General features: G+C 44.5%; 1 protein-coding gene across 2 annotated transcripts in view; it reads left to right on the top strand.

Moving 5' to 3' along the window:
• The window catches only part of FBXO15 (F-box protein 15), a 41,927-nt gene extending 16,719 nt beyond the window's left edge, over window positions 1-25,208 (top strand). The window contains exons 6-10 of one of the 2 annotated variants that reach the window (XM_038746463.1): window positions 3,304-3,430; window positions 6,916-6,998; window positions 9,873-10,018; window positions 14,821-14,945; window positions 24,277-25,208. In XM_038746463.1, coding sequence (XP_038602391.1) covers window positions 3,304-3,430; window positions 6,916-6,998; window positions 9,873-10,018; window positions 14,821-14,945; window positions 24,277-24,546 — 751 coding nt within the window. In that variant the 3' untranslated portion in view covers window positions 24,547-25,208. The remainder of the gene's footprint in view (window positions 1-3,303; window positions 3,431-6,915; window positions 6,999-9,872; window positions 10,019-14,820; window positions 14,946-24,276) is intronic. The other variant, XM_038746464.1, reaches the window with a different exon arrangement.
• Window positions 25,209-25,523: the final 315 nt, after the last annotated feature.

The raw sequence follows: 25,523 nt of genomic DNA, 5'->3' as shown, positions 1-25,523 counted from the left end.
CCCCCAGGTTTGCTAATTTGGATGATTTGGAGCAGTGCAGGTCTTAGGCTTCTGATATATGTAGATTTCAGGCAGCAGTGGTTGCACAAATAGGTTTCCCCTTTTCTGCTCATCTTTTGACCTCAGTGTCTCCTCCAATAGTAATCCGAGCATTGTCAAAACCGAGCACGGCCAAGAATGTTAATTGCATTCATTCCCTGACCTAATATTTGACTATAATTATTATAAAATAATTAGAAGATTGTATCTAAAATAATTCTATCTTGTCATAGTCCTAGATCAAAGGAAAGGGGATATTATTAAAGGTTTATTAAGACTCTCTCTCTGTGTCTCTTTGGGAAATCACTTGGAAAGAGAGAGAGAGAATGCGAGCAACACATATAAGTGACTTCAAGCCCAGGTTCTAAAATAATGCTACTGATGCCAAGGATTTTATTGGATGAATATCACCCACCTCCTTCCTACCATTTCTCTCCAAACTCCTTGAGTGAGTTGTATACACTCTGTTTTCCTCCTCCAACTCTCTCCTTGACCCACTGGAATCTGGCTTCTTTCTCCTTCACTCCGTGGAAACAGCCCTCTCTAGGTCACCAGTGACTTCCTTCTGGCCAAATCAAATGGGCTCAAATCCCCCTTGACATCACTGATTTTGACACCGTGGACCACCCCCGTCTCCTGGAAACATTATCTAACCTTAGCTTGAACAACACTTTTCTCTCCTAGTTCTATCTCTCTTACTTGTCGTTCTCCTTCTCTTTTGCTGGCTCCTTCTCTGCCTCTACCATCTAACTGTGGCAGTGCCTCAAGGCTCAGTTTGGGACCCTTTAATTCGCCATCAATACCCACTCCCTTGGTTTCTGTGGAGCGAAGGGGATGGAAGCTAGGCTGGAGGGGATCAAGGAGAGAACTGGAGAGGAACTTGAGACAGCAGGTGTAGACAGCTCGCTCAAGGAGTTTGGAAAAGAGTGGTAGGCGGGAGATGAGACGATAGCTGGAGGGAGCTTGAGGGGTCAAGGGAGGGTTTTTTTTAGGAGAGGGGAGACTTGGGCATGTTTGAAAGCAGTGGGGAAGAAGCCATTAGAGAGCAAACGGTTGAAGATGGCAGTTAAGGCGGGAAGAAGGGACAGGGCAAGAGTTTTGATAAGGTGTGAGCCCGCTGTTGGGTAGGGACCGTCTCTATATGTTGCCAGCTTGTACTTCCCAAGCGCTTAGTACAGTGCTCTGCACACAGTAAGCGCTCAATAGATACGATTGAATGAATGAATAAGGTGTGAAGGAATGGGAATGGATGCAAAGGTGGAGGGGGAGGATTTTGAGAGAAAGCAGGAGATAATAATGGTATTTGTTAAGCGTTTACTAGGTGCCAGGCACCGTTCTAAGCACTGGGGTGGATACAAGCCAGTCGGGTTGAACACAGTCCTTTGTCCCACTTAGGGCTCACAGTCTCAATTCCCGTTTTCCAGATGAGGTAACCGAGGCACAGAGAAGTGAAGTGACTTGCCCAAGGTCACCCAGCAGACATGTGGAAGAGCTGGGATTAGAACCCATGCCCTTCTGATTCCCAGGTCCATGCTCTATCTACTACGCTGTGCTGATCTCCTCTAGAGATACTGCTGGAAAAGATGGGAGAGTTGAAAAAGGGGCAGGAGCAGGGAGGGATGGGGCGGGGCAGGGAAGATTTTAGGGAGATCACAAATGATAATAATAATAATGACGGCATTTGTTAAGCGCTTACTATGTGCAGAGTATCACTTTTCTTAAATTGGTGGCCAGGCCACTGGGGCCAAGAGATGGGGAAGCTGGGAAACAAAGGGTTTGAGGAGAGAGATAAACATCTGGAGCAACTGACGAGGGCAATGGGCATGGAGGTCAATAAGGATGGACCCACTGGGCTCCAGCCACCCTCGGGCTAAGCAACTGATGGATTGGGCCAAGTTCCTGAATTTGGGCTCGTGGGAACCTCCCACCCCTCAGTAATTTTCTTTACTTGCCTTCCTATTGCCCGGGAAGAATCAGTCAGCCTCCTACAAAATCACAGGGCCTAATTTACCAACTAGGACAACCAGTCTTCATTCATTCATTGAGGCATATTTACTGAGCGTTTACTGTGTGCAGAGCATATACTAAGCACTTGGGAGAGTACAGTAAAGTAATAAACAGACACATTCCCTGCCCATAACGAGCTTACAGTCTAGAGGGGGGAGGGACAGACATTAATATGACACATGCACTTTTTATTCCCTGACATGTTCCTAAAGGGATACTCAGGTGAAACATAAGTCATGCTATCTATTTTCTAATTTGCCTATAGTATGTTGGATTTGCCAATTTCCCTGTATAATGATGGTGGTACTTAGTAAGCGTGTATTATGTGCTGAGCACTGTGTTCAGCATGGGGGTGGATACAAGAGAATCGCTTAGAACAGTGCTTTGCACATAGTAAGTACTTAACAAATGCCCTCATTATTATTTAATCAGAGTGTGGCTCAGTGGAAAGAGCACGGGCTTGGGAGTTAGAGGTTATGGGTTCAAATCCCTGCACTGTCACTTGTCAGCTGTGTGACTTTGGGCAAGTCACTTAACTTCTCTGTGCCTCAGTGAACTCATCTGTAAAATGGGGATGAAGACTGTGAGCCCCAGGTGGGACAATCTGATCACCTTGTATCCTCCCCAGAGCTTAGAACAGTGCTTGGCACATAGTAAGCGCTTAACAAATGCCATCAGTATTAAATCAGACACAGTCCATCTCACAGTCCAAGAAAGGAGAGCAGGTATTTTATCTCCATTTTGCAAACAAGAAAACTGAGGCACAGAGAAGTTAAATGACTTTCCATAGGTCACGTAGTAGGCAAGTGGCAAACCTGGGACTAGAGCCCAGGTTACATAATTCTAATAATTGTGGTATTTGTTAAGCACTTATTAAGTGCCACGTACTGTGCTAAGCACTGGGGTTGATATGAAGTGATCAAATTGTCCAAAGTCCCTGTCCCACATGGGAATCACATTTTAAGGAGGAGGGAGAATAGGTATTTCATTGCCATTTTACAGATAAGGAAACTGAGGCATAAAGAATTGAAGTGCCTTGTCAAACAGCAAACAAGTGGAATAACTGGGGTGGGAACTCAGATGTCCTGATTTCCAGTCTTGTGATCTCTCCACTTGGTCATCCCGCTTCTAAACACCTCTTTGCCTAGGAGTATTCAGTGCTTTAAGGTGCTTTAATGAACTGAAAAGAAACGTAACTATGTTGATGATGAACCTACTTCTGCTTTTATTTACCATATTGTGCTTCGTCTTCAAAAGACCTTGGCGACGTTCCCTAATTGCTGAGCACTGTTTGAGTAACCTAACTAGGTCCCAGATGATTGGCTCTGACAGACTCATCCAGCTCTTCCACCTGGCCCCAGGACTCATTGTTGGGCTATGGAAGGTAAGATTGGAGTTTCCCTTGTCCATCTTGGTTATATTGTCGCTCACCTCATTTTTACCCTAATCCAAATGATGGGTAAGTTCAAGTACATGGAGCCCTAAGGGACATATGTTTCAAACCAGAACCCAGAGATGATATGCATTTGTTTATCCTGCCTTTGCTTCCTGCAGGCTTGCTGAGCTGAATTCTGAATTTTTAAGTAACTGAACTATCTCTGCCATGAAAGTGCTTCGCGTGGAGTTGGTTGAGCAGCCATCAGAGATTTTTGGAGTGAGGAGATGTGTGCAGAATGACTCTCTAGGAGAATGATTTGGGCAACAGAGTCAAGAATGGATTGGAGAGAGAAGAGATTGGGGACAGGGAAAATAAGGGTTGACTCAGTAGTCAAATAGGATATGACAAGTGCTTGGACCTGTGTGGTAGCAATCTTGGAAGAGGGGAAGGGGCAGATTCTAGAGATGTTGTGAAGATAAAACTAACAGGAATTGGTGACTGACTGAATATGATAATTCCTCATGGGCAGGGATCAGGTCTACCAGCTTCCTTGTACTCTCCTAAATGCCTAGTACAGTGCTCTGCACAAGATAAGCACTCAATAAATGCCATGGATTGATTAATTGAATTGATTGAAGGAGAGCTAATGCCAAGGGTAATGCCGAGGTTGCAGACTTCTGAGACAGGAAGGGTGGTGGTATTGCCAACATTGAGGCAGAAGTCACGGGAGAGAGGGTTTAGGTGGAAAGATGAGGGGTTTGGTTTAGGACATGTTAAAAAGGAGGTGTTGGTGGGACATCCAAGTAGAGCTGTCCTGAAGGCAGGAGGAATTGTGAGTTTGCAGAGGAGGAGAGAGATCAGGACTGGAGAGGTAGATTTGGGAATCTTTTATGTACTGAAGGCAGGAGGAAATGTGAGACTTCAGAGACAGAAAGAGAACAGGACTGGAGAAGTAGATTTGGGAACCGTTGCGTAAGAGTAGTAGTTGAAGCCATGGGAGCAGATGACTCTTCCAAGGGAGTGGGTGTAATGGAAAATGGAAGGGCGTCCAGAACTTGGGAGACTCCCACAGTTAGCCGGTGGGAGGTATAAGAAGGGTCAGCAAAAGAGAGAGAGAAGGAGAGGCCAAAGAGGCAGGAGGAGAAGGGGAGGGCAGTGTCAATGAAACCAAGGTAAGATAGTGATCCCAGGACAAGGAGGGGGTGCATGGTGTTGAGAGCCACTAAGAGGTCAAGGTCGCAAGTGGATTTGGCAAGCAGGTGACTTTTGATAGCCTTAGAAAGAGCAATTTCAGTGGAGTAGAGGGGGTGGAAGCCAGATTGCACGCCATCAAGGAGAGTGGGAAAAGAGGAAGCAGAGTTTTTCTATTTTTATAAGTAGTTGTGGTTATTCCTGCGTTTATGTGAATGTGTGTCTGCTCCCGAAAAGGCCCGTGGATCAGTGTCTCCCTCTGTGCTTAGTACAGTGCCCAGCACTTAGTACAGTTTCTGGCACATAGTAAGTGCTGAACAAATACCATTATTATTATTATTATTACCTGTTTGTATGTGTATGTTCTAAGTTTAGTTTTAACTTGGTGATCTCTGCTGGTCTGCTTTTTCTTTGCCTTTGAATCTGAACTGGACATAAAATATACATTCTTTGCTTAGCAAGAATCATACTTAATTAAGGCTTTTGTAGGTCACAAGGTAGAACAAACACGTTTCAGGTTAAGTAACAGCCAACTATGGGCAAATAATCATCCTTTGAGGGGAACCTTTATATTTATTAGTCAATCGTATTTGTTCAGCGCTTACCGTGCACAGAGAACTGTACTAAGTGCTTGGAAGAGTATAACATAACAATAAAAAAGACACATTCTCTGCTCACAGTGAGCATAGATTTCCCAAGAAGTGGATGGAGGGTGGGTGAAGAGGCCAGGAAGGGAGTATCTAATACATTTTGCGGAAACAGCTCAGTGCAAATTCTCTTTCGGTTTTTGCGAAGTCAGAAGTGACCGTAATTCCACAAGAGTGGTTGGCGATTCAAAAAGAGGAGAAAGAAAAAAGCAGGAAAGGGAGGGAAGGAAAGGCTTGGGCAGGAAAATGGAGATGGAGGGAGAAGGGGAAAGAGAAGGACAGACGGCAAGAGTAAGAGGGACGATGGGAGGGATGAAGATAGGACAGAATGGGAAGAAGGAGAGGTGGGATCCAAGGTAGTTGAGCCGAGTGAGAGAGAGAGAAAGATCCATGGATGTCAGTCATCTTTATTGAGTGCTTTCTCTGTGTGCAGAGTGATCTATTAATTCAGTCGTATTCATTGAGCGTTTACCGTGTGCAGAGAGTAGAATACAGTAATATAACAGATACAATCCCTACCCAAACGAGCTTACAGTCTAGAGGAGGCTTACAGTCTGGAGTACAGGCTGGTGTCCACAAACTTGCACTTGCTCCCACACAAACATAGAAGGATGTATCCAATGTGTTTTTGGAGTGGGACAAGGCACGATGGTAGCAGCAGATTGTCATCATCATCATCATCACCATGACCATTGCCAACATTCCTACACTCCCTTGGGGGTCCTGACTACTTCCAAAGCTGCTGGAGATTTTGGGCACAGCCATTTTACCTACCATTCTAGCTGCGTTGGAGACCACTGGCAAGCAGACCTTGGAAGTGGCAATAGGGAAGGGTACTCTGCGTTTATTCTCCTCTCCTTTCCACTTATGTCCCAGTGCTCCCTGCCACTGCCTAATAAATTGTAAAGGCTCCATTTTCTGTTCTGGTGGCTTGGGGAAAAGCAATTGTGGGTCCCTTTTCTGGTGTGGGTGTGATTTGGCCATATCTATACAGAGTCCTTACTTATTTGTCTTCCTGGTCCAGAATTGGCTGCCTTGCCCAGGCAAATACATTATGGGCATCATTCTTCCTGTCAGCAATGAGGAAAGCGAGAAACCTGGGGGTTTGTTTGCTTCTGAAGTGGAAGTTGTAAACTGGGAAAATATGCCATTTTTATATTAAGGGCTTGCCAAGTTATAGGAAGCAATTATCTGGGGATAGGAAAATGTTTTTTGACTAGTAAGTATACCACTGAGGATGACGACTGGTTGAAGGATATTAATTGATGCATCTGGGCCATTTATTCTTCTTAATGGTTTCCCTTCTGCTTTAAATAGTGCTCATTATAAGAATTTGGAAGAAGCAAATATATATTTTCACAGAATCATCATACGCAGTCAGTTTTTCAGTCACTTCCAAGTGCCCCTATACTTTGCAATAAGGCTGCTGGGACAGTTTGTACTGAAACTTTGTGGGAATTGTGGCCCACCTGTCAGTATGATATATGAAATAGAAATAATATATTAGCAATAATAATACATTAGCACTCTGTTGATCTTACAGTAAGAAATAACACATACCTGAAAGATGAATGTGCTGTGTTCTTCAAGAAGACCTTGTGAAAAATTTGCTATTCCAGGTGAAAAATGAATTCTTTATAATTAACTTTTCAGCAAGAGAAGGAAATGGCTTTTGTTATGGCGAGTCTTCATTATCATCAACTTCTGGAGAAGAGCATTTTGGGCTCAGTCTCGGTGTATGTACAATTTATCTTCTATATTTGAGGAATAAATGAAAAAATAAATTAGCTAAACAGCTCTATAGTATGAAGGTGCTTGAAATGTTTTTAAAAAAGATTCCAGTGACCTGCTGAAGCAATTCCCAAGAATATTCTTGTTTTGTTTATTTTGTTGGGCTGAAACAGTTGATGAGAGAGTTATTATACAGAGAGGTGTAACACTATGTCTTCAAGCTGCTTTTTATGGTATTTAAGTGCCAGGCATTGTACTAAGCGGTGTGGTAGAATTTGCTTCCTCCTCTTAACTCTTAACCTGAGGAAAGAGCATTTTGTCTCCTGTCCACTCCGCAGCCCTGGAAGTGGGAGTTAATGTCCCTCATTCTAGTGGGAATTGAAATTGTTTTCTTGAATGAATTGGTCTCCTATCTTTACTCCTTTCAGTCATTCATTCAGTTATTTTTATCGAGTGTTTTCTGTGTGCAGAGCACTGTACTAAGCACTTGGATAGTACAGTACAGCAATAAAGAGATATGCAACCTTTCTGGGCTCCAGTAGGCCAGGGCAGGAGCTATCAGTCTGCAATCTCTCCTGCTTGAAGGTGATGGAACAGCTTGGCCTAATGGAAAGACCGTAGGAATGAGTGTCAGGAAGCCTGGGTTCTCATCCCGGTTCTGTCACTGAGCTTCTGGGTGAAGCTGGACAACACCACCAGCCAGATAACTCGGCATTATCCTTGATCCCTCCCTCTCTTTCAACCCCCAAATTCAGTGTGCCGTCAAATCCTGTCACATCTTCCCCCAGCAACATTTCTAAAGTCATCGTCTTCTTCTCCACCCAAAGAGCCACCTGACTGCCCTGGCAACTATCATCATTATTATTACTATCCTTATTGCATTCATTCAGTACTTACTATGTATCAAACACTATTCTAAGCAGTAGGGGTAGATGCATGATAACCAGGTTGGACACAGCCCTACCTGGGAGTTAAGTGACTTGCCCAAGGTCAGGTAGTGGTGGAGTCAGGAGAAGAGTGGTGGTCATCTCCCCCCCAGGCCTATGCTCATTCCTCCAGGCTACCCTGCTCCTCAGTGAATATATTTGTTTTGACGATTGCATCAACCTCCTTGCTGATCTCTCAGGTCTAGTCTTGTCCTTTTACAGTCCTTACTTTGCAACTCAAATCATTTTTTTTAAATGTTGTTCTACATACATCCCCCGACTTCTCACCAACTTCCACTAGTTGCCCATTTCTCTCCCCATCAAACCGAAGCTCCTGACCGTTGGCATTGACATTCTGCCAGCTCACGCTCTCTTGACTGATTCTAATAAGAATAATTAGTAGTAGTAATTATAGCATTTGGGAAGTGCTTACTATGTGCCGTGTTCTGTTCTAAGTGCTAGTAATCAGGTTGGACATAATCCCTGTCCCACATGGGGCTCACAGTCTTAATCACCATTTTACAGATGAGGTAACAGGCAAGAGAAGTTAGATAACTTGTCCAAGGTCTCACAGCAGGCAAGTGGTGGAGCTGGGATTAGAAGCCATGTCCACTGACTCCCTAGCTCATGCTATTTCTACTAGGCCATGCTGTTTTCCCAACTACATTCCAGCTTGCCTTCATCTCTTTCCAGGTAATCTCCTCACTGGACCTCATTTTCATCTCTCCCCTTGCTGACCACTTGCTCCTCCCTTCCTCCTGGAAATCCTTTCCCCTTCATGTCAGACAGACCACTGCCCTCCCCATCTTCAAAGTCCTTTTGAAATCACATCTCCCCAAGGAGGCCTTCCCCAGGTGATTCCTACTCTCCCCACTTTATGTTCCCATGACTGTCACTTCAGCACGTCTGTGCCACCTAAGAACCTCAATCAGTCAATCTGGTATTTACTGAGTGATTACTGGGTGCAGAGTACTGTATTAAACACTTGGTCGAGAACAGTACAATACAACAGAGTTTTTAGACAAGTTCCATGCCCAATAAGATCTTACGTCTAGGGGGCGAGACAGACATTAATATGAATAATTTATCGATATGTTCATAAGGGCTGTTGGGCTTAAACAGTCATTTCTTTATGCTCACTTATTTCTTCCAATCTGTGTTTCTTTACATACATACATACATACATACATACATATATACATATGTTGTATATATCTTATCTATAATGAATTTAGGTCCGTGTCCTCTGGTAGAAGACTGTAAGCTTCTTGATATCAGGCATCATGTCTACTTACCTATTTCACTCTCCCAAGCATTATTTACATTGCTCTGCACCCAATGCTCCATAAATGTAATTTTTTTATATTTGTTAAGCACTTACATGTGCCAGGCACGTACTAATCAGGTTTCCCAGTTCGTGGCCCACATGGGGCTCACAGTCTTGATTCCCGTTTCACGGTTGAGGTAACCGAGGCACAGAGGAAGCGAAGTGATTCGCCCTAGGTCACACAGCAGACAAGTGGCGAAGTTGGACTCAACTGAACTGAACTGAACCCAGGTCCTAACTACCCCCAGGCTCATGCCACTGGGCCAAGCTACAAGCTGCTCTGAGGGCAGGGATCAAGTCTACTAATTCTATTATACTCTCCTTGGTGTTTAATATGATGTTCTACACACAGTAGGTCCTGAATAAATACTTATTTTAATTTTATGGTGTTTGTTAAGCGCTTACTGTGTTCCAGGCACCGTACTAAGCACTGGGATAAACGCAAGCAAATCCGTGTCCCACCTGGGGCTCACAGTCTTATTCCCCATTTCACAGCTGAGGTAACTGAGGCGCAGAGAAGGGAAGTGACACGCCCGGGGTCACCCAGCAGACAAACGGCAGAGTGGCGGGGATAAATACTACTGATCTATTGATTCTGTATACCACTGTTTGTGTTCTTGTGTAAGCCCGTATGCCGCTCCTCCTCACAACGCTTTTCTGGATAAACTTGATCCACAGTTTGGATTGCGTGGATATCAGCTACATATCGACCTGCACAACGGGAAGGATAAGTACCTGCGTGGAACCTTCCGCGATGTCTGCGGCAGTAAAGGTAAAGGCAACTAGATTCTGACCCCGCCGTAGTTCAGAAAGGGAGGGGTAAAGTCAACTAGATTTTGACCCATTGTAGTTCAGGAATGGAGGCGATGGGTTGTTTTTCTCTCTGTTCAAGCATTCCTCTCTTGTGGAAAGCAACACAAGAGCCCCTGCCTTCGAACCATTTGATTAAATGGGAAGCAGTGTGGCCTAGAGGAAGGAGTCTGGGCCTGGGAATTAGAGGACCTGGGTTCCAATCGCAGTTCTGCCACCTATGTGCTGTGTGACCTTGGGCAAGTCACTTAGCTTCTCTGTGCCTCAGTTTCCTCAGCTGTAAAATGGGGAGTCAATACCTGTTCCCCCTCTTGCTTAGACTGTGAGCCCCATGTGGGACAGGGACTGTACCTGATCTGATCAATTTGCATTTACCTCAGCAGTTAATACAGTTCTTGACACAGTAAGGGTTTAATGAGTACCATCAAAATAGGACAGTATTTGTAGTAGAATACTGTAGAATGGGATTTCAATCAATCAATCAATCAATCAATCAATCGTATTTATTGAGCGCTTACTGTGTGCAGAGCACTGTACTAAGCGCTTGGGAAGTACAAGTTGGCAACATATAGAGAGAGTCCCTACCCAACAGTGGGCTCACAGTCTAAAAGGGGGATTTAGGCTTTTGTAATGTTTCAGCTTTGAAGGCAGGCTGTACATTGTAAGCCACCGATTGATTAATTTTTGTGCACAAGGTAAGATGATATTTAACTGAATAATTTTGTATGTAGCAACATACTTTAAATTTTACATGGAGGGCAGCATTAATTACTCGCTCTATTTCTATTTTAGAACTATCGATTATTTTGAATGTAATTCATTCCTAGTAATTATGTATCTGGATTTTAAGCATTCATTTTCAAAATCAGCACGCGTCATTTCCAAAGCTTCACGTTTAGGGGCGATTAAATGGTGCCTCCCGAAATTAGAACTATTGATTATTTTGAATGTAATTCATTTAATTCTGTATCTGGGTTTTAAGTATTCATTTTCCAAATCAGCGTGCATCCAGTGCTTAGAACAGTGCTTTGCACATAGTAAGCGCTTAACAAATGCCATTATTATTATTATTATTATCGTTTTCAAAGCTTCACATTTAGGGGCGATTAAATGGTACCCCCAAAAATTTCAGTGGAAAAACATTTAAGGATTCTGTATGCAGACCGTAAACTTGCTGTGGGCAGGGAACGTGTCTGTTAAATTGCTATAGTATGCTCTCCCAAGCATTTACCACAGTGCTCTGCAGACACTGAGGGCTTAATAAATGTAAGACTGACTGAATATCGAAAATGAAGAGTTGTTAGAGACATTAAAAACGCCACTTCAAAGGTGTCTGTGTTTTTGAGCACTCATTTCCAGTTCATAGTTTCCGTTTCTGAGCCTGCTTTATTTCGAGTGACCAAGTGTAGGCGTGGAATACAGCCTTATTCACGACTCCCTCGTCTGCCCTTAGCTTGTGGCTGAGGCCCTGCACTCACTTTGGCCAAGGAGCGAGAGTCAGGAGAAAGTATAGGGACTATTTTCTCCTTCCATTCGTTTCAGCGATCGGAAAATATATATGTGGAACTAGTATTTCTCGTTATATACCGCATACCATTCTGTGTACGACAATGTTCTGTTCACGGCCAGCCATAAAGCGGGGAAAAGTGGGTACTGGCCAAATTCTGGACGCGGCAAGGGTACTGAAGATGATAGAGACGCTTGAGTTGTCTGGACAAGGGCAAGGAGTCGGGTCATGTCCAGCAGGAGTGCGAGCTTTTCAATTCAGTACAGTGCTCTGCACACAGTAAGCGCTCAATAAATACGATTGAATGAATGAATGAATGAATGAATTCAGATGGAAATGAATTTGGGCAGGGATTGTAAGAGCTTTGGGGGACAGGGAATTAGAGATGGAGCGTTGAGGAGATGGAGCTTTGACGGGGCCCATCAAGGGAGAAAAATTGGAGGAACAGAAAAGGAGGAATAAGAGGAAAGAAAGGATCAATCAATATTCACAGAGCGCTCACTATGTGAAGAGCACTGTTCTGAGTACTTGGGAGAGTACAATGCAACAGAATTAGCAGACATGTTTCCTGCCTATAATGAGCTTACAGTCTAGAGGAGGAGACAGACATTAGTATGAATAAATCAGTTATTTATATTTTGTAGTTTGAAGATGGGTACCTAAGCGTTGTGGTGTTGGGGGTGAGGTGAATATCAAATGCCCCAAGGTCACAGATCCGAGTGCCTCGACGACGAAGAAAGGAGAGGCTCACCGTGCCTCGTTCACACCTGTCCCGCCGTCGACCCCTGGCCCACGTCAGTGAATGTGATTGAATGAAGTGAATGAATGAGGCTGAGCCAGAGAAATGAGGGCTTAATCGGGGAAGGCCTCTTGGAGGAGATGTGACCTTAATAATTCTTTGAAGGTGGAGAGAGTGGTGGTCCGGCATATACAGAGGGGGAGGGATTTCAGGCCAGGGAGAAGACATGGTAGAGGGATTGGTGGCGAGATGGATGAGATCGGGGCACAGCGAGTAAGCTGGCACCAGAGGAGCGGAGTGTGTAGTAGGGCCTTGGTAAGGTGAGGAAGGAGGGAAAAGAAGAGATGGGGTTGGGAAAGGAGGGTAAGGAAAGGGAAAGAGGGAAGGAAAGAGAGTGCTCTGCATGTAGTAAGCGCTCAATAAATACCACAGGTTGATTGACTGACACAAAAAGTACTTATCCTACCTCCCGTGCCGTCTGTATCCATGGCTTCTCTCATCATCCCCCAGCTCCTGTGCCACACCTAGACTCTGGAGCCTCTCGAGAGCGAAACATCAGTCCACTTTACCCCCATCTATTCTCCCCCAAAATCCTGGGGGTTGGACCAGCAGGAGCTGTGGTTTTGGAGCCACCATAGGAGTATGTGCCTGAGGGAGCAGGCACTCTCCACAGGATTTTTTGGCCCCTGCCGTCATGTCAGCAGCTCTGGAGCTGGACCTACTGGAGCTCGGGTAGCAGTTGTTGCCAGAAAACGGCCAACTATCGTCTGGCTCTGTGCCTACTGTCATCATCATCAATCGTATTTATTGAGCGCTTACTATGTGCAGAGCACTGTACTAAGCGCTTGGGAAGTGCAAATTGGCAACATATAGAGACAGTCCCTACCCAACAGTGACCCGTGGGGAGCTTGTCCCCACTGTAGTCCTGGAGCTGTGACCCAGACCTGTCTTGTCCAGGGTAGATTTCTCCAGGCAGTGTGGACAGGTCGGGTACAGCGAGGGGATTTTTTGTCTACACAGGACCTCAGACCAGGGGGAAAGAGGACTCACTCACACCCAGCCCCAATCCATCAGTCGACCACTGCAGTAAGCACTCGGGAGAGTACAGTAGAGTTGGTCTGTGCGAACCCTGCCCTCAAGGAGCTTACAATGTAGTGGGGAAAATAATGATAATAATAATAATGATGATGATAATGGTATTTGCACTGTTCTAAGTGCTGTGGGGGGATACAGGGAAGCAGGTTGTCTCATGTAGGGCTCACAGTCTTAATCCGCATTTTACAGATGTGTTAACTGAGGCACGGAGAAGTTAAGCGGCTTGCCCAAAGTCACAGATGACAAGTGGCGGAGCCGGGATTCGAACCCATGACCTCTGACTCCCAAGCCCGTGCTCTTTCCACTGAGCCACGCTGCTTCTCTACTTTATTTCGGGCACTAAAAAAAATTACAGGTAGGGAAAGCAACCAACAATAAGGATATGCACATAAGTGCTGTGTTTGAGGTGGGTAAGTACAAAAGTTTTTAGGGGAAATGGACTTAAATGCACGGGTGAACCAGTATGGAGGGAAGACATGGGAAGATGGGAGATTGGTCAGAGAAAGCTTCCTGGAGATGTTTAGGGCTTTGTGTAGAGGAGCAGTGTGGTTTAGTGGGTAGAGCACAGGCCTGGGAATCATAAAGACCTGGGTTCTACACCAGGCTCTGCCACATGTATGCTGTGTGACCATGGGCGAGCCACTTAACTTCTCTGGGCCTCAGTTGCCTCATCTGTAAAATGGGGATTAAAGTGTGAGCCTCATGTGGGACGGGGATGGTGTTCAACCTGAACGACTTTGATCTACCCCAGCACTTAGAGCTGTGCTTGGCACATAGTAAGTGCTTACCAAGTACCGTAAAAAAATTAAAAGATGTGGTTGGGGAGGGAGTTCCAAGCAGGAACGTGGGCGTAAGCAAGGGATCGAAGATGAGAGAGATGAGAGACTGAGCCACCTCCTTCCTCGCCCCCTCCCCACCCCCCCGACCTACCTCCTTCCCCTTCCCACCATACCTGTATATATGTTTTTACAGATTTGTTACTCTATTTTACTTGTACATATTTACTATTCTATTTACTTTATTTTGTTAATATGTTTTGTTGTCTGTCTCCCCCTTCTAGACTGTGAGCCCGTTGTTGGGTCGGGACCGTCTATATGTTGCCAACTTGTACTTCCCAAGCTCTTAGTACAATGCTCTGCACACAGTAAGCGCTCAATAAATACGCTTGAGTGAATGAGAGCGAAGTTCCCTAAGGACACAGAATAATTACAAATAAGGGGTAAGGGAAATTGGAGAAATGGATATGTGAAGGAGAATGTACTTTAAATTGTAGGTTACGAAAAAGGTGTGGAAGTGGTGGAAAGTACTGAGGTGATAGTTGGCAGGATATAACTTGGGGAGAAGAAAAATGAATCAGGGAAGGCTTTGATTTGCTGCGTATTCTATGAATAAGGAGTAACAGTTCTTTTTAATTTTTATTCAGATTACATTCAGAATGGATACTTGAAGCTCATAATCATAAATTATAACAAGAATGCTCAACATCTACGTCTTAATAAAAATATTGGCATCTTCTGGAAGGCAGATAATTTTGAAGGCAATGTACAGGTAACAGTTGTTCGCAAGAGAAGTTGGTGATTGGGAAGCCAGTTCCATCTGTTGGTCAGTTGTGCCTTGAGGAAAAACGGAGGTGTCTAATACATTAGCTGGACGGCCGAGTCTCTTGAGTGCCTGTATAGGAAACTGCAGTTCTTTATTTGTGGCTGCAGAATTCAGGGGTGGAGAGTGTAAATAGAACTAACATAACGCAACTTTTGAGTCTAGGTCATTGTCTCGACACTGCATTTTGTCAGCAGCAACACTGGTTGTAGTTTCTTATAAAATACGTATAAATGGTCTTGATTTAAGCAGGCTGAATGTCAAAGTTCATTTAATATAGTGCCCCTTTAAGTCTTGAGTGGAACTGAAATTGGAATTATTCAGAAACAGGTCCTGGAGTACTTACATTAAGATAAGGAGGTCTTAGCATTAGAGAGGTTTGAAAATGATGGGTATAGGTTGAGTCCTAAGGAACATTCCCACACGGGGCCAGTGGCAGGGTGTGGGTGTGAGGAGAATTCAGGGCTGTGGTAGCTTCTCAGCGTACTATCAATCAATCAATCAATCGTATTTAATGTGCGCTTACTTTGTGCAGAGCACTGTACTAAGCGCTTGGGAAGTACAAGTTGGCAACATATAGAGACAGTCCCTACCCAACAGCGGGCTCACAGTCTAAAAGGGGGAGACAGAGAACAAAACCAAACATACTAACAAAATAAAATAAATAGAATAGATATGTACAAGTAAAATAAATAGAGTAATAAATATGTACAAACATATATACATATATACAGGTGCTGTGGGGAAGGGAAGGAGGTAAGATGGGGGGGATGGAGGGGGGGGACGGGGAGAGGAAGGAAGGGGCTCAGTCTGGGAAGGCCTCCTGGAGGAGGTGAGCTCTCAGTAGGGCCTTGAAGGGAGGAAGAGAGCTAGCTTGGCGGATGGGCAGAGGGAGGGCATTCCAGGCCCGGGGGATGACGTGGGCCGGGGGTCGATGGTGGGACGGGCAAGAACGAGGTACGGTGAGGAGATTAGCGACAGAGGAGCAGAGGGTGCGGGCTGGGCTGGAGAAGGAGAGAAGGGAGGTGAGGTAGGAGGGGGCAAGGTGATGGACAGCCTTGAAGCCCAGGGTGAGGAGTTTCTGCCTGATGCGCAGATTGATTGGTAGCCACTGGAGATTTTTGAGGAATCTCAAAAACGTACTAGTGGCACATCCCCTCACTTTCCTAGTAGCTAGTTCTTCGGAGAGAGCTCTCGCCCAGTTGTGATTTATTACTCTCATCTTGCCGATGCGACAGTGAGTACCTTCAACCAGGGCCACAGGGCAGATATCACACAGGCGAGCTACGCTTGCCTGCCTGCTCTTTGGTCTCCTGGGCACGAAGCACCGCGAGCTACAAACAGCCCCTGACGGGATCAAACTGAGGGAAGTTTGGCAGGGAGGGGGCAGGCCAAGGGCAGACACGGATTCGGATGAATTCGGCGGAGGTTTGAGCTCAGATGTAGAAATTCGAACCCCCAACCTGGCCGCTGATCCCTCTCAGCTTTCCCCTCCGCTTTGGAGAGTATTTTCCAGTTAGAGCCCCTCGAGGTTCGAAGAGACCGCCTGCCACCATTCAGTGACTGGCAAGCAGCACAGCCCAGGGAGTCAGAGCACTTGGGGTCTAATCCCAGCTCTGCCACTTGCCTGCTGTGTGACCTTGTCTAAGTCACTTAATTTCTCTGTGCTTCAGTTTCCTTGCCTGTAAAACAGGGATTCAGCATCTGTCCGCCCGCTTACTCATAATTACTCATTACACATTACTCTTACTCATAATTACACATTACTCTTACTCATTATTATTATTATTATTATTATTATTATTATTATTATTATTATTATTATTATTATTACTCAGACTGTGAACCCCACGTGGGACAGGGACTGTGTTTGGCTTGATTATCTTATATCTACCTCAGCACTTAGTACAGTGTTTGGCACATAGTAAGTGCTTTATAAATTCATTCATTCGTATTTATCGAGCGCTTACTGTATGGTTGTACATATTTATTACTCTATTTATTTATTTATTTATTTATTTTACTTGTACATTTCTATCCTATTTATTTTATTTTGTTGGTATGTTTGGTTCTGTTCTCTGTCTCCCCCTTTTAGACTGTGAGCCCACTGTTGGGTAGGGACTGTCTCTATGTGTTGCCAATTTGTACTTCCCAAGCACTTAGTACAGTGCTCTGCACATAGTAAGCGCTCAATAAATACGATTGATTGATTGATTGATTGCAGAGCACTGAACAGTGCTCTGCACACAGTAAGCGCTCGATAAATACGAATGAATGAATGAATAAATGCCACAGTTATTAACTTCGTCAAACCTGGCAGAGAGTAAAGTAGGGGTTCATTCTATCCAGCCCAGCTATCTTTTTTCTGCTCTACCAGTCGTGCAGCTATAATAATAATGATGGCATTTGCTAAGCGCTTACTCTGTGACCTCCCCAGCGCTTAGAACAGTGCTCTGCACACAGTAAGCGCTCAATAAATACGAATGAATGAATGAATGAATAAATGCTACAGTTATTAACTTTGTCAAACCTAGCAGAGAATAAAGTAGGGGTTCATTCTATCCAGCCCAGCTATCTTTTTTCTGCTCTACCAGTCGTGCAGCTATAATAATAATGACGGCATTTGTTAAGCGCTTACTCTGTGACCTCCCCAGCGCTTAGAACAGTGCTTTGCACATAGTAAGCGCTTAATAAATGCCATTATTATTTTAGACTGTGAGCCCACTGTTGGGTAGGGACCGTCTCTGTATGTTGCCAACTTGTACTTCCCAAGCGCTTAGTACAGTGCTCTGCACACAGTAAGCGCTCAATAAATACGATTGATTGATTGATTATTATTATTATTTGTTCAAAGCACTTTTCTAAGCACTGGGGGGAATACAAGGTGATCACGTTGTCCCACGTGGGGCTCACAGTCTTAATCCCCAATTATAATCCCCAATCCCCAGTTATAGATAAGGATGGTAGAGACCCAGAGCACAAAACATACAGCAACTTCATTTTATTTAAAAAGTTATAAAGCATTTTACCAATGTTGGTATGACATTAGACCAAGTGAGGTCAGATCTTTAACTTCAAACCTTATAATTCCGAACAGTAGCAGTACAAAGAGCATGGACGAGAAGCAGCGTGGTTCAGTGGAAAGAGTGCGGGCTTTGGAGTCAGAGGTCATGGGTTCAAATCCCAGCTCCACCAATTGTCAGCTGTGTGACTTTGGGCAAGTCACTTAACTTCTTTGTGCCTCAGTTACCTCATCTGTACAATGGGGATGAAGACTATGAGCCCCCCGTGGGACAACCTGATCACCTTGTAACCTCCCCAGTGCTTAGAACAGTGCTTTGCACATAGTAAGTGCTTAATAAATGCCATTATTATTATTATTATTATTATTATTATTACTACTATGTATTGAACTCCTGAAATAAAATGCCATTTTTCTTTTCTCCACACTTAATCTTGTGCTAGTATTCTTGAAAGGTTAACTTGTCAGATTTGGTCAATTTTTATTGAGCACCTAGGTGTGCAGAGAGTTTTTTGGGGTAAGCACTTAGTACAGTGCTGATCATCATCAATCGTATTTATTGAGCGCTTACTGTGTGCAGAGCACTGTACTAAGCGCTTGGGAAGTACAAATTGGCAACATATAGAGACAGTCCCTACCCAACAGTGGGCTCACAGTCTAAAAGGGGGAGACAAAACCAAACATACCACCTTGTAACCTCCCCAGTGCTTAGAACAGCGCTTTGCACATAGTAAGTGCTTAATAAATGCCATCATCATTATTATTATTACAATGCTCTGCACACAGTTAGCACTCAATCCATACTGCTGATTGATTGATTACTTGGTTGTTAACAGTTAAAGTCTGCTTCACAGTCCAGGGTCAGCCTCCTCCCAGTATTTCTGGATTCATGCCAGCTTCTACCCCAGCACTTAGAACAGTGCTTGGCACGTAGTAAGTGCTTAACAAATACCATCATTATTGTCGTTATTATTATTACTTTGGGTTCTCTTTGCCCTGGTGTCCCTGGTAGATTCAGCCACCCAGAAACAACTTTGGACCCCCTAGCTCCCTTTCATTTAATCTTTCTATACCTGTCAGACAATCAATCAGTCATATTTATTGAGTGCTTACTGTGTGCAGAGCACTGTACTAAGAGCTTGTGAGAGTACAATATAACAGTCGACAGACATACTCTCTGCTACAATGAGCAGTCTAGAGGGAGAGACAATATGTTTGTAACATGAATTACAGATCTGTACATCTTAAGTGCTGTGGAGCTGAGGGAGGAGTGAAAATCCAGGTGCAAGGGTGACAAAAGGGAGTGGGAGAAGAGGAAGTGAGGGCTTAGTTGGACAAGGCTTCTTGGAGGAGATGTGCTTTTAATAAAGCTTTGAAGATGGGGAGAATGAGCGTCTGTCGGATATGAAGAGGAAGGAAATTCCAGGCCAGAAGTAGGATGTGGCAAAGGGGTCCGTGGCCAGATAGGTGAGATTGTAGCACAGTGCAGTGCTTTCTCTAAAGGAGTGAAATATGCGAACTGGGCCGTAGTAGATCAGTGCAGTAAGGAAGGAGGGGGCGAGCTGAGTGAATGCTTTAAAGCCTATGATAAGGAGTTTCTGTTTGATGCAGAGGTGGATTTGGCTACCAATCAATCTGCGCATCAGGCAGAAACTCCTCACCCCAGGCTTCAAGGCTGTCCATCCCCTCGCCCCCTCCTACCTCACCTCCCTTCTCTCCTTCTGCAGCCCAGCCCGCACCCTCTGCTCCTCCGCCGCTAATCTCCTCACCGTACCTCGTTCTTGCCTGTCCCGCCATCGACCCCCAGCCCACGTCATCCCCCGGGCCTGGAATGCCCTCCCTCTGCCCATCCGCCAAGCTAGCTCTCTTCCTCCCTTCAAGGCCTTACTGAGAGCTCACCTCCTCCAGGAGGCCTTCCCAGACTGAGCCCCTTCCTTCCTCTCCCCCTCGTCCCCCTCTCCATCCCCCCATCTTATCTCCTTCCCTTCCCCACAGCACCTGTATATATGTATATATGTTTGTACATATTTATTATTCTATTTATTTATTTATTTATTTTACTTGTACATATCTATTCTATTTATTTTATTTTGTTAGTATGTTTGGTTTTGTTCTCTGTCTCCCCCTTTTAGACTGTGAGCCCACTGTTGGGTAGGGACTGTCTCTATATGTTGCCAACTTGTACTTCCCAAGTGCTTAGTACAGTGCTCTGCACATAGTAAGCGCTCAATAAATACGATTGATGATGATGATGATTTCTAGACTGTGAGCCCTTCTAGACTCTAAGCCCACTGTTGGGTAGGGGAAACATGGACTGAACGATTTTGTAGAAAAATGATCTTGACAGCAGAGTGAAGTAGGAACTGGAGTAGGGAGAGACAGGAAACGGGGAGGTCAGTGAGGAGGCTGATGCAGAATTCAACATGAGTTAGGATAAGTGCTTTGATTAACATGGTAGCGGTTAGGATGGAGAGGGAAGGGTGGATTTTGGCGATGTTGTGAAGGATGAATCCACAGGATTTGGTGGCAGATTGAGTACTTGGGTTGATTGAGAGAAATGAGTTGAGGATAACGTCAAGGTTACAGGTTTGTGAGACAGGGAGGATGTCGACGGTGATGGGGAAGTTGTGGGGAGGACAGGGTTTGGGTGGGAAGATGAGGAGTTCTATTTCATACGTGTTAAGTTTGATGTGTAGGCGGGACATCCAGGTAGAGATGTCCTGAAGGCAGAAGGAATTGCAAGACTGCAGAAAAGGCACGAGATCAAGGCTGGAGATGTAAATTTGGGAATCATCCACGTAGTGATGGAAAATGAAGCCATGGGAGCAAATGAATTTTCCAAGGGAGTGGAGACTAGACGGGGACCCGGAACCGAACCTTGAGAGACTCCCACAGTTCGGGGGGGGAGGCAGAGGTGAAGCCCACAAGAGAGACTGAGAATAAGCACCAGAGAGATAGGAGGAGAACCAGAAGAGAACAATGTCAGTGAAGCGAAGGTTGGATAATGTTTCCAGGAGCAGTGGGTGGTCAACAGTGTCAAAAGCAGCTGAGAGGTCGAGGAGGATTAGGGTGGAGTAGAGACCGTAGGATTTGGCAAGAAGGAGGTCATTGATGACAGTTGAGAGGGTAGTTTCGGTGGAGTGAAGGGGATGAAGGCAGATTGGGGGGGGGGGTCAAAGAGACAATTGGAAGAGAGGAAGTAGAGACTGCGAGTTTAAACAACCTACTCAAGGAGTTTGGAGAGGAAAGGTAGGAGGGAGATGGGACGTTAACTGGAGGGAGCCATGGGGTCAAGGAAGGGTTTTTTTTAGAATAAGGGAGATGTGAGTGTGTATTCAGCAAGCAGAGTCATTATTGCATTAAATAAGTAGATAAGTGATCCCTGAAATTGTCTTGGAGACTACGTCATTGTACAAGGGACTTTAAAGAAGCGGAAATTTAGTGGAGGTAGATGAGGCAGAAAAGAATGCTTTCATCCTAGTGAGACAGAGCAGCGAATAAATAAATAAAAATGCCTTTGGCTCAATTCCTGGACTGGCATTGGGCTGATCTCCTACTGTGTCATCCAGGTGGGTAAGTTCTCTCAGGTCCATTTGGTTTCCTGATGGCATCTCTTTGGAGACAAACAAAACTTTGGAGCTCACAAAATAGCAAATTACTCTCCCCATGGGACTCTTGTGGGAGTATATTTCCCAAGTTCAAAGAAAACCTTCCAAAGTTATTTAAGAGAAATAAACCAGATCTCGCAACATAAATTATAGAGAAGACATTTAAACAAATTGAACTTTCTAGAGCAAATATTTACTCGTAAGTGTTTCACAAGGAAGAGGCTTGGCTCTTTCATTGCAAACAGCTGGGAAATAAATTGTTAAACTAAGTGTTAGAAAATTTGACCCTGAATCTAAAAGTAGAGAGCTCACTTTTCAGGGAGTACAGAAAAAATTACTGTTGAAGTCAGTAGGAGTTCTTCTATGGGACTTCTAAAATCAGGGCTATATGATAAAAATTAATAATTATGGTATTTGTTAAGTGCTTACTATGGGCCATGCACTGTTGTAAGCACGGGTGCAGATACAAGGTAATCAGGTTGTCCCACATGGGACTCACAGTCTTAATCCCCATTTTACAGATGAGATACCTGAGGCCCAGAGAAGTTAAGTGACTTGCCCAAAGTCACACAGCGGAAAAGTGGTGGAGTTGGGATTAGAACCCAGGTCCTCTGACTCCCGAGCCCGTGCTCTTGTCATTAGGCCCTGCCAACTTGTACTTCCCAAGCGCTTAGTACAGTGCTCTGCACACAGTAAGCGCTCAACAAATACGACTGATGATGATGATGATGATGATGCCTCTCCTGCTGCTATATCACTATGTAGAAGTTGTGATAGTGTTCATTCAGTGCAGAATACTGTGCTGGGCTCTTGGGAAGTATAAAATGGAGGAGTGACACGTTCCCTGTCCTCAAGGAGCTTACAGTCTAATGGGGGAGACAGACATAAAAATATTTACTAATAAAGAGCCGAGGACAGGTATAAATAAGCACCTAAGTCAGTGGGTCTGTAATGACTTGGGGTGCTGAGAACTAATTGGGGGAGGCTTGTTGGAAGAAGTGGGAGTTCAGGAGGACTTTGAATGTGGGAGAGAGCTGTGGTCTCTAGGATTTGGGCAAGGAGGGAGTTTTGGACCCGGTTGAGGGTTTTGAAGGGTGTAGACGTGTGCCAGGCAGCACTTCAAGCACGCAATCTGTGTGGAAGTGGGTAGTGCGGATTGAAGAGGGGAAGGGATGGAGAGCAGCAAGGAGACTGAGGCCAAAGTCTAGCTGTGCTATGGGTGATACATCATTAAGTGTTATCAATCAGTGGTATTTATTGAGCACTTACTGTGTGCAGAACACTGTACGAAGCACTTGGGAGGCTACAGGAAATGATCCCCTGTCACAAGGAGCTTACAGTCTAGAGGCGGGGAAAGACGTTAATATAGACGAGTGATTATGGATATTTACAAAAGTGCTGTGGGGTTCAGAGTGGGGTGAATACCGGTACAAATGTAAGTGCATAGATGACACAGAAGGAAGAGGGAGTCAGGGATAGAGAGCTTCATTCATTCATTCATTCATTCAATCATATTTATTGAGTGCTTACTGTGTGCAGAGCACTGTACTAAGTGCTTGGGAAGTACAAGTTGGCAACATATAGAGACGATCCCTACCCAACAGCGGGCTTACAGCCTAGAAGGGGGAGACAGACAACAAAACAAAACATATTAACAAAATAAAATAAATAGAATGAATATGTACAAGTAAAATAAATAGAGTAATAAATATGTACAAACATATGTACATAGATACAGGTGATGTGGGGAGGGGAAGGAGGTAAGGCGGGGGGATGGGGAGGAGGGGGTGAGGAAGGAGGGGGCTCAGTCTGGGAAGGCCTCCTGGAGGAGGTGAGCTCTCAGTAGGGCTTTGAAGAGAGGAAGAGAGAGCTTAATCAGGGAAGGCCTCTTGGAGGAGATGTGACCTTAATAATGCTTTGCAGAACGGTGGTCTGGTATATATTGGCTGGGAGGGAGCTCCAGGCCAGAGGGAGAATCAATCAATCAATCAATCAATCGTATTTATTGAGCGCTTACTGTGTGCAGAGCACTGTACTCAGCGCTTGGGAAGTACAAGCTGGCAACATATAGAGATAGTCCCTACCCAACAGTGGGCTCACAGTCTAGAAGGGGGAGACAGAGAACAAAACCAAACATACTAACAAAATAAAATAAATAGAATAGATAGGTACAAGTAAAATAAGTAAATAAATAAACAGAGTAATAAATATGTACAAACATATATACATATATACAGGTGCTGTGGGGAAGGGAAGGAGGTAAGATGCGGGGGATGGAGAGGGGGACGAGGGGGAGAGGAAGGAAGGGGCTCAGTCTGGGAAGGCCTCCTGGAGGAGGTGAGCTCTCAGTAGGGCCTTGAAGGGAGGAAGAGAGCTAGCTTGGCGGATGGGCAGAGGGAGGCCATTCCAGGCCCGGGGGAAGATGTGGGCAGGGGGTCGATGGCGGGACAGGAGAATGTGGGAAAGGGATCAGTGGCGGGATAAATGGGATCGAGAAAGTGAGCCAGCTGGTGCACAGTGTGAAGATTGGGCTCTAGTAGGAAATCATGAAGTAAGGAGCAAGCTGAATGCTTTAAAGCCGATGGCAAGGTGTTTCTGTTATACGATTGGCCTTGCGAGTCCTTCTTCGTGATTTTTTTTTTTTTTATAGAACTGCTGTGTAATGGACATTACCCTTCTGGATGATACAGAGAAACCTTTCTGGTGTTTCAGTTCCCCAGTCACCCTATATCCCGTTTCTCAACCTTCTGACCATTCAAACAACGGAGTAAAGAACTTCAGTGGAAGCTACCTGGGCCCGGAAGGAAGAGTCCTGTTGAAGTTCACCCGGATGGAAACGACAGAAGAATTCTACATTGTCAACTTGGTTCTTTACATAAGCATTAAAAAAGTGAATCGGTGGTTTGGAACCAACTACTGAAAGTCTGTGCAGAATCAAACTACTTTTCTCTAACTGGTTTTGGTTTTTGTATTAAAGAGTAAAAGAAAGTTAGTGCTAGTGGAAGGATGTAAAGAGTTTTCCTTTCTGGTTGCAAACAAGGCCAATGGGGTCCATTGTCTTTCATGATGATTATTGGAGGATCCTTGAACCCTGACAGCATTTAACACCGAACATATTTTCTAGAAACATCCAAAGTGTATCATGAATCTTATTTTTGGAATTGTAAATGATCCAATGTAAAGGCTGCTGAAGGACGTGTGGTGTAAATATAAATATGTGATTATTAGTACTGTATCTTCTAAACTAGTAAGAACTAAAAAACATAACAGAGCCCTGAACATAACTCCAAGAAGTCCATTTGAACTGGGGAATGTTTCCCTTAAATTCTGCCAAGTCAAGTTTTCTTAAAGATCAAGAAGATAAGTAATCTTCTAAATTATCCAGAGAACATGTCATTGGACTGGTAACTTTTTTTAAGAAAAGAAGTTATACAAAAGTGGAGATAGATGAGCCCAAAAGAATGTTTTCCTTTTAGTAAATTTGAACAGGGTAAAAAAGTAAGTTTATGACAAAAAATGTATTGCATATTTTTGATGATGTCGTGTACTTTCATAGCACTTTGTTTCTTTTGGGTTCTTAGAATGGGTGAATAAAGTTTCTTAAGTAGTGCTTGGTTAAGTTTTTAGTTTGATGCTCCCTCTGCATTGAGGTTTTCTGTCATTCATTGATCATTTCACTCATTCAGTAGTGTTTATTGAGTTCCAGAACTCAGTCCCCTACTGATGTAGTCGGTCTCCTAATATTGAAACTATGCTCGCCGCAACACAGCTCCATCGGGTGCGATATGGGAGAAGGATGAACGACAGCAAGAGATCGAAACAACTGCCGAATGGTGAGTTGAATTACAAAACCCGAAAGCGAGGGGGACAGAGGGAATCTTTAATGGGCACAACAAA

Source organism: Tachyglossus aculeatus, chromosome 5, assembly GCF_015852505.1.
Source record: "Tachyglossus aculeatus isolate mTacAcu1 chromosome 5, mTacAcu1.pri, whole genome shotgun sequence".
Lineage (NCBI taxonomy): Eukaryota > Metazoa > Chordata > Mammalia > Monotremata > Tachyglossidae > Tachyglossus > Tachyglossus aculeatus.
The sequence above is the reverse complement of the archived record's forward strand: the minus strand, read 5'-3'. Positions and strand labels throughout refer to the sequence as shown.